General features: G+C 43.6%; 1 protein-coding gene across 1 annotated transcript in view; it reads left to right on the forward strand.

Moving 5' to 3' along the window:
- GYPC (glycophorin C (Gerbich blood group)) overlaps positions 1-9306 on the forward strand; it is a 77286-nt gene extending 67980 nt beyond the window's left edge. Inside the window, exons 3-4 of the mRNA XM_006022908.3 lie at positions 1375-1425; positions 8557-9306. Coding sequence (XP_006022970.1) covers positions 1375-1425; positions 8557-8753 — 248 coding nt within the window. The 3' untranslated portion in view covers positions 8754-9306. The remainder of the gene's footprint in view (positions 1-1374; positions 1426-8556) is intronic.
- Positions 9307-9616: the final 310 nt, after the last annotated feature.

Here is a 9616-nt window from a genome sequence, read left to right on the forward strand (position 1 = left end):
GGAAAGAGAGGGAACGCCAGCCTAGTGGGTTGATAGCAAGAAACCGCAAGACCTCTGACTTCCAGGAAAAGAAGTCCCTCTTGTGTACGATATTCAGCCTTCTCCAACCCTCTGTAACTAGCTCACCCCCCTTACGGGACGTTAGTAGACTCGCTCTACTGTCACATCTCACCACACCTCTGGGAGGGTGGAGTGGGCCCACTAAGTGTTGGCGATGCATTTATTGTCAGGTCACCCTGAGCGCCACAGGCTACAGTCCCTACTCACCCTGACTGCTGCAACTCCACTGGACCAGATCCTGCCCCCAGTTACTCAAATGCAATCCAGAATAGTGCCATGACTTACAATGCCCTGACTCCAGATGTACATCAATGTACTTGGTGCATTTGGCATCAAAGGATCCTTGAGCTGAATACATGGACAGCTTTTGGAGGAGAGACCAAAAGGCATGGGTCCTTCCTTTCCAGGACATGACCCTTCACCTTGAGCACTAGGCTCCCTCTCGTTTGCATTCCTTGTAGTCCCATGATGTTTGCTTGGCTGCCCAATGAAGAAGAGGGGCAGGAGTTATTCGACTGCAGAGCTCAGGGCTTGGGGCACTCTGCTAAGCCATAGGAGGTATGAAATGCTGTAATGATTGAGAAGTGTGAACCTTGTATGCCTTAGCAGAGTGCCCTAAGCCCCGAGATCTGGAGTAGATGTCACTGTGAACACCTCCTAGCCTGATTGTTAGAGGAGGGACACATTGCTCTTGTTTGCTCTTGTTTGCATAGATGTCCATCTTCTCAGCTCATCAGTCTTGCTAGGGTGCTTATGCCTTACGTTGTCAGGAGGAAACAGGATCCTGAGCTGATGGAGGCATCTTAGCACAGGTTAAAGTTCACCATTGGAATGAATCAAGAGTCATCCACTTCCTGGGTAAATGAAGATCTGTCTTTGGACGTATCTCAGATCTGCTCATTGCATGAAGGGGAGAGCTGTGTGGTTCTGCAGGTGGAAGTAGTTTTTGCCTCCAGGAGTGTGAGAGCTGCATCGAAATACAGAAGTACACCGACACAGCCAAAGTGAAGGTTATCCTGACCCTGCTTGTGTAGGCCAGGACTTTGCTGGTAGCCGTGCATTCAACACTGAGTGGGGAAAACAGAATTTAGCCCTAGATATTTCTCTGAGGGACAAGCACTTTCCAAGCATTACAGTGGTTTAAAACTGGTAGAGTCACAGCCAAGGTCTAATGTGGGATTTTATAGAGGTTTCTGGCTAATGAGAAATCTTGTTTAAGTTCTAGGAGGTTGAAATAATATTGCACTTTTCAGCAGACAAATGACTAACCCCCTTTCTGGAAATTAACTGTTGTATTTTCTGATCTATTTCTAGTGGACGATATTGGGGATTCTTCAACTAGGACAGATGTTATTGTCATTGCAGGTAAGTGTCGGGTGGTGTTTCAAGGTACTGTGACAACTAAGAGTTGTTTCCCATCTTATACAATCATAGACTTGGTCAACTTCTTACAAAAGCCAGTGTACAGATACTAAACAATGTTCAGAAAGCAGAACAAAACATTTCAGCCCATGTTTTTTGTAATGTTAACAGCTTAGTTTTCCATTTTGCCTAGGTCTTCCTACATTTTAAATCCAGGAGGGACCATTGCAATTGTGCGGTCTCGCTTCCTGCATAACCCAGGCTATAGGGCTTCTCTGAATTCATTTGCCTTCCAGCTGAAGCAGATTTTTCAGAAAAAAAAAACCCCATCCAGTCTTAATTTAAGAAGTTGACAGTGATGGAGAATCTAACACATTCCTTGCTATTTTTCTTTCCAGCGGTAAATCATGCTCCTTGCTAAAAAAGTTTTGCTTTACATCTGCTCGGAATTTGTCAGCTGCTTAAGGTTAAGCACATGTCGAAATGCAAAGCTAACCCGTGCCTCTTCATTTTGGTGAAGATACGATGTTATTTTAGTCTACCGTCACATCCCACCCAGTAGGAATTGCAAGGTTACCTTTAACTTAGCCAAGTGTTGAACCTGTAGCCAAGAGAGGGGAAGAATGAGAAATGTCCAAGAGTTTTGGATCATGTTTATGCCAGGGTGAGTCTGTGGTGACTCCTCACTGAATACAATATCATCCAGCCATTTAAGTTACCATCATTTGCAGCTGCAATTAGTTCATTGGTCATTGTCCCTGCATAAGGAGCTTCCCATCTGTCATTATTATTGTCCCCACTTCACAGAAGAAGAAACTGAGGTATAGCATAGTGGGATATACAACTAAAAATCACTGTATACCGTGAGATATAATGACTGCACCCACCGGGTTAGTGGCAGAGCCAGGGGCAGCGTTCATGTGTTTCAGGTCCCAGTCCAGTAGCTCACGCACGATATAGCCTTAGAGCTGGAAATACATCCTCTTCAAGAACCATGCTGCCAGTTGTTCCCTGCTCCACCTCCCTAAAGGAAGAGAAGGCAGGAAACCAGGGAATGGGGAAGTTATTATGGCAGTGAGAAGTTCCCTTTTTATCAGCAGAAAATGCTATCAGCATCTCCTCCATTCCTGGCCATGGGGGTGTCATTGAGCATAGCAAGCCCCTGCCTAAACCCACCCCACCAGCCCAAAATCCACACACAAGGCTAAGGCAGGTAGCCTCTGCTCCAGTTTTGCCTGTCTGCCTTTCACCTCATCTGTTCATCAGAAAGCATGCTTATAATCTCTAAAATTAAGCACTAGTATTTTCTGATTGATGCCTTGAGCCTAATGAGAGGTACCTTGAGTCTGAAAAGTTGGAGAACCACTGGGCTAGAGATTTCATATGAAATCTATGAAATCTCTAGCCCAGTGGTTCTCAAAGTTTTTAGACTTAAGGTACCTCTCAGAAGGCTTAAGGCATCGTTGAAAAAATACCATTACTTAATTTTCACTCATTTTTTGAATACAGGAACGTAATAGAGCAATTCTGTTGCAAAGAACTCAGAAAGAGCACAAGAGGTCAGAATAGTTTTCCCACTATGGGCTCCTCTTTGAAATCTTTGGGTTTATCTTATGGATCGTGTTTGCACACCTAAGAGTGCTAATATTGGATGGCACCCTGTCACACCTGTTGCACCAACAGTTTCGAGGAGGTGAGACCCCCCCAACTTGCTGGGCTTGTAAAGGGGTGGTGTGAGGACTACCAAACCACGCTAACATCGAAAGGACGTGGACAAGTTGGAGAGGATCCAAAGGAAGGCAACAAAAATGACTTGGGGGCCGGGGCACAGGACTTGTGAGGAGAGGCTGAGGGAAATGGGCTGATTTAGTTGGGAGAAGAAAAGATTGAGGGGGGATTTAATAGCAGGCTTCAGCTCCCTGCAGGTGGTTGCAAAGAGGATGGAGCTGGGCTGTTCTCAGTGGGGGCAGATAACAGGACAAGGAGCAATGGGCTCAAGCTGCAGCAAGGGAAGTTGAGGTTGGATATTAGGAAAAACTCTCACAGGGAGGGTAGTAAAACACTGGAACAGGTTACATAGAGAGGTGGTGGGCTCATCATCCATGGAGGTTATTAACACCCAGCTAGACTAAGCCTTGGCTGGGACAAGGTAGTTGGGGCTGGTGCTGCTTGGAGCAGGGGGTTGGACTAGATGTGACCTCCTGAGGTCCCTCCAACCCTCGTTTTCTGTCATTCTATGACATCCCCTTCAACACTGCCAGTTACAATACTGGACTCATTTTTTTGTAGTATATCAGCCTGAATGAGGATGCCAAGGGCAGGTTGAATAATGAAGATTTATTATTGACAAGCAACTTGGCATAAGCAGGAGTAACAATGTAATAAACAGTGAGACCAAACAGGAATGAGACAGGGCAAAAACAAACAGGGACGATACGGAATAATATAAACAATATTTTACCAACTCTACATTGACCACCAAGGGTTCAATGAGATGAAACAACTTCAGATGAGTAGACAGGGAGACAGGCAGTTTGTGTCAACACCAGTGCGATGAATCACATCAGCAACTCTCTCCTTCTCTTATCTTAAGAATTACTTTTACACAACTAAACTCCACACAAGACTCTCAAGGGGCACAATTACACAAGACCCTTACTGCGCATTAGCCTAATAACACTGCGCAGTAGAGTGGCAAATAAAAACTGTGCTAATAACCTACTGAGTGGTGTTATTAAGCTAAGGCACAGTAAGCAAGACAAAATAACCATGCACCAACACTACTGTGCAGTAACTCTAGTTACTGCGCATATAGTTAGGACTTTATTAAGCAAGTACTAAACTAAATGCACAGTATCTAACATGCATTAATGAACATGTAGACGTGCCCAAGGACTCTTTCTCCTCCCTAAACCAAGGTGCATTATGATCCGCTCTTCAGATCCTAATCCCCAGCACTGCAATCCTCAGATCCCTTTCAAGAGGTCACCACTCTCCTGAACTCAGTTTGCTGGAGACCCTGAGGAGCCTTTTTCACACCCTTTTATTCTTATTTAGCTCCCTATCACACCACTTTTCATAGAATCACAGACAATGAGGGTTGAAGGGACCTCAGGAGGTCACATCTAGTCCAACCCCTGCTCCAAGCAGGACCAGCCCCAACTACATCATCCCAGACAAGGCTTTGTCTAGCTGGGTTTTGAAAATCCCCAAGGATGGATACTCCACCACCTCTGTGGGTAACCTGTCCCAGTGCTTCACCACCCCCCTAGGGAGAAAATTCTTCTTAATATCCAACCTCAGCTTCCCTTGCTGCAGCTTGAGCCCATTGCCCCTTGTTCTGTCATCTGCCTGCACTGAGCACAGACCAACTCCATCCTCTTTGCAGCCCCCCTGCAGAGAGTTGACGGCTGCTATTAAATCCCACCTCAATCTCCTCTTCTCTAACTAAATCAGCCCAATTCCTTCAGTCTATCCTCATAAGCCATGTCCCCCAGCCCCCGCACAATCTTTGTCACCCTCCACTGGACTCTCTCCAATGTGTCCACATCCTTTCTGTAATGGGAATCCCACAACTGGACACAGGACTCCAGATGTGAACTCACCAATGTTGAATAGAGGGGAATAATTACTTCCCTTGACCGTCTGGCAACACACATACTTATCCAGTGATCTTTAACCTTTTGTCTGTCAATCAGGCATTCTTCCAATCATTCCTCCCATATTTAACCACCTTTTGTCATTCCAAACTGTCATTTAAAAGTGTCATTCGCCTCCTCCTCAGAACTTTCCTGCTCTTTTTAAACTCTTGACTGAGCATGCTTGCCCTGGCCAAGGGTTCAGAAAGTTCTGGAAAGTTCTTGAGTTTAGTGGTTATTGTACATGCACCAGTACCAAACTGCAGTGTTCCCTCTACACACCCTTGGAAGATTCTCAAGGCACCCCAGGGTGCCACAGCATCCTGGCTGAGGGTCATTGTTCTATCCATTCACCCCCTTGAAGCAGCCTCCTCTGTTACCTCCCACTTCCCATTGTATTACGCTCAAACCACAATTGCTCAAAATATGAGCTGGTCCCTGTTTCTCAGTGAAGAGACAACTGGGTGTTTTATGCTGGGTGTGTGTGAGAGGGCCCAAAGCAGATAATCCTGTAGACCTCTTTGGCCAAACGCCTGCAAACCGAGGGAACTGGGGGGTCCTTGTCAGTCCTATAAATATAAAGAAAACATTCTCCCTCCCCATTTCTAATAGTCATGCACTGAAGCAAATGCTTACATGACTAAGAATTATTTAGGCCAAATTTCTGGGGGCATAAAGTGGTTTAAGATCAGAGCTATGCTGTTTTACACCGCTGGATGATCCAGCCCCATTACATCTACAAAATATATTACAGCCCATTTCCTAGCGTGCTATTAAAGTACTCTCCTACATTTCAAATAAATACAGTTGTCAGAATAAATAAGCAAAGCTCGGCATAGGGACGGAGCCCGGTCTTTTTTATTTTGATGTTGTTTGCTCGCTCCCTCGCTAAGTTGCTAATTCCAATAATTCACAAGGGGGTTAACCAATCATTAGTGCAAATTGGTGAGGTTCTGCTGTATTTCCCTGAGGTTCCATCTCCTGTAAGTTTAATTCCAGCTTCCTGTGAACAAGCAGAAGGGTAAATTGAATTGCGCTTCATCCCTTAGGCTTTATTAATATTGTGCCAGATCTAAAGCCCATTAAAACCTGTTGTGCCATGGGATACCAGTGAGGTCCTATAAATTGATGAAGCCCCTTTTGGAGCTACCATATTATTGTCGACTCCACTTCTATATATGAGAGATTTTTATTTCTAATAACAGTTAGTTAAAGTTTCCAGAATTAGGTACCATAAAACCGTAGGAATTAATTTTCAAAGTGCATTTTGAAAAAATACAGTGGTCTTCGTTATTCATCTGCAGGGTATAGTCTACATTCCCTTCTATAACAGACGTCCCCCTCATAATCCTGCTGATAAACATGGCCATCTATACCATGAAAACCTACAGTGAAAGTGCATTCAAAGACTAAGCCCAGACCCTCAAAACTAATGAGGAACCTAACTCCCTTTAAAACCAATGAGACTTAGGTGCATAAATGGTTTGGGGGAAATGGCTGTTATTGTGTGTATCCATGAAGTTTGCTAGCTCTTGTGAGTTAAATGCAGACAGTCAAAAAGTCTGGGGTTGAATCGATTCAATGTTTGCAGCTTAGTTTAAGCTGCGTAGATTGAACCCATAAGCAAGTGAACAGACATTCACTTTTGATTCTGGAAATGCAGTGGTGCAGGCCTGCAGACAGGGGGTGCTAGACCATGCCTCTCTGCTTGGCTGGAGCAGATAGCTTGGACCAAGGCTAGCCCACCCACTCTGCAAGGGGGCATGGGGGTTTGCAGGGGAGGTGCAAAGCATCCTGGGATGCTGGGGGACTGTGAGTTAACTTAAATCTGGAGGGGATCTGGGACAGAAGTTCAGTAAACCAATTTGACTAACCAGCTAAGTCTGATACTACGTCCATCCAGATTTATCTTAAACTGGTTTGGGCCATTTTGAAAGTGGTTTGTGTGCACTGAGCTTCTGTTGTGTTACGGTTTTGATCTGGTTTCTGATCACTTATGTTGATTAATGTGTAATTTCCGTCCCTAGCCATAATGTAGTCATGAACTGTGGGATGTTCAGTTTATCTGTTAAAGCTCCAGCTCCTGGAGCCAAGTGAATACATGTGAGCATCTCATCTTCCATTTATATTTAAAAAAGAAATAAAGATTCCCAGTTAACATGGTTGCAGACAGAAGTTTGGAAAAGTGACCAGATTGTAATTTAAAGGGTAAAAGAAAAATAAGACCAAATAAATAAATCCAGAGGTTTGGGGGGGGGGGGGGTTTATGGAAAGAAATCTCATTATTTTGTGCCAAGTTTGGGTGACATCTCATGATTTCTGAATTATGGCATTCCAGAGTGCATTCTCCCATAGGGAGGAAACACAGTGGGAGTGGCTCTGAAGTGCCCAAATTTCTACAGTTCCCTGTTTAGCCCGGTTTCACTCCCCTACAGCTGGACAGCTGCTAATCAGGGCTTATTCATTTCCGTGTTCAAGATGCCTTTAGGAAATATAATTTCTTCTCCAGTTGAGAAGTTGCTAGTGTTAGCCAGGCTCAAGGATCCCTACAGAATTCCTTGTATTGGGTGCCTCTTCCACAGTCATTAGAAAATACATTTGCTTAATTAGAGCATGCAGCAGGTAGTAAATACAGAGCAGCGCTACAGGCATGCTGAGACATCTGTTCCCAGTGACGTGTTCCCTTGCCATCCCTGAAGTCACAGAAAATCATCACTTGGGTGGGATTGGGCCCATTTAAGACCTCACCTGGAAGTTATCACGAGGGCACAACCCCCTGGTGATTAACAGGCAATCCCCTGGTGATTTCTGCTTTGGATCATCTTGTTTTGGTCCATTTGGGGATGAATGCATATGTTGGACAAATTCAGGCATTGAATCCAAATAGCTGGTAGATACATTTGAAAGAAGTCAGTCTGAGTTTTTTAACGTGTTCCTGCAAAACCGTTAATTAGTCCTGGCTTTCTGGAATTCTGTCATCTACCAATCTATCTATCCACAGACCTGTATAAACCTCATCATCACCAGGGATCCTGGTTTTCTCTGATTTAAAAAAAGTCCCCAATTTTCAGATTAAAAAAAGGAACCCCAAATCCACATTTTCCATGATTAAAATAAAGTGCCACTATATATATATATATATATATATATATATATATATATATATATATTATCAATTGGGGACTTTTTTTAAATCAGAGAAAACCAGGATCCCTGCTCATCCCCAGCAGGTCTGAATGTCTTGTTACGATACATGCTTCCTCTCCACTGTGTCAAGTATCCAGGTTGTGGCCATATTGGCCTAGAGGCAAAAAAAAAATCTAAACTCATGGTAGAGGTGATCTCTTTTATTAGACCAACTAGATATTTGCAAACAAATTATTTTTAACCAATCTCTGCTCTCTCCTCTCTACTGAACACTCAGTGGTGTGAGGTCAAGTGAGGGCTGTGTACGGTGGCTAATTAAGACATCCAATCCTTTCTCTTCTCCTTCTAGGCGTTATTGCAGCAATTGCTTTTGTCCTCACCTGCCTGGTGATTGTGATGCTTCGGTACCTGTACAGGCACAAAGGCACCTACCACACCAACGAGGCAAAGGGAACTGAATTTGCCGAAAATGCAGACACCGCTTTGAAAAACGACCCTGCTCTCCAGGAGGCGGTGGATGAGAGCAAAAAGGAATATTTCATCTGAGAGTTAAAGAGTCCACATGAAGACTTTCTTCATGCTCCTTTCCCCAAGGGAATCAATCAGAAGCACTGCATCCACGGCAACTTCAAAAGATGGATATTGCAAGGGTATAGGCAAGCCTCCTAATTGAAATGCTACTTCTTTATTCTTCCCCATGATGAACTGAATGCCAGATACTTGGCTGTTGATTTTATTAGCAGCACAGCTGGTCACAGTTGAATTCAATATCAGATAAGAAGAAACAAAATCTCAGTATGAGTGATATACCAATACTAGATAATGATATCAAATGTCAAACCTTGACATTTGGTGAAAATAACAGCTGCCAATGGAAAACATTCACTCAAAGTTAATGATGCATCCTACGCTGATATTATACAGGACTACCTGAAAATGAAATTCAAATGGCAATAGAACAAATGCTAAACCAGATAAAGCTGAGGTTACCAGAACAAATATTGATTTGTAGTCCGGATTTTTCCCCTTTAAATGTGTGCATTTCCAAGTGTGAGGATCTGAGGGCCTTGGGGGGAGAGAAGTTTTTAGATTTTTGTTTTTTTTAAACCAAAGATATTTCACAGAAACAAAACACCATAGCAAAAGGTAGGAAAAGAGTTAAGAGTGAAGATTTTTTTATTTATAACTGGCTTTGCATGGCAACTTGAGAATTGCGATGGGTTGGATACTATAGTGTACTAGGTAATAACCAGTAGGCTTATGAATATGATTGTAAATAGCCTCTAGGTCCCTTGAACGCATGCCAAAGTAGGTAGATAGTTAAGGTCAAGAGTATTGGTTAGTGTAGGGTTTCTGAAACACCCGATCTCAACTAGATCTTAGCGGAGAGTTTTTGCTCTGGTATTTAT

Source organism: Alligator sinensis, unplaced genomic scaffold, assembly GCF_000455745.1.
Source record: "Alligator sinensis unplaced genomic scaffold, ASM45574v1 scaffold510_1, whole genome shotgun sequence".
Classification (NCBI taxonomy): domain Eukaryota; kingdom Metazoa; phylum Chordata; order Crocodylia; family Alligatoridae; genus Alligator; species Alligator sinensis.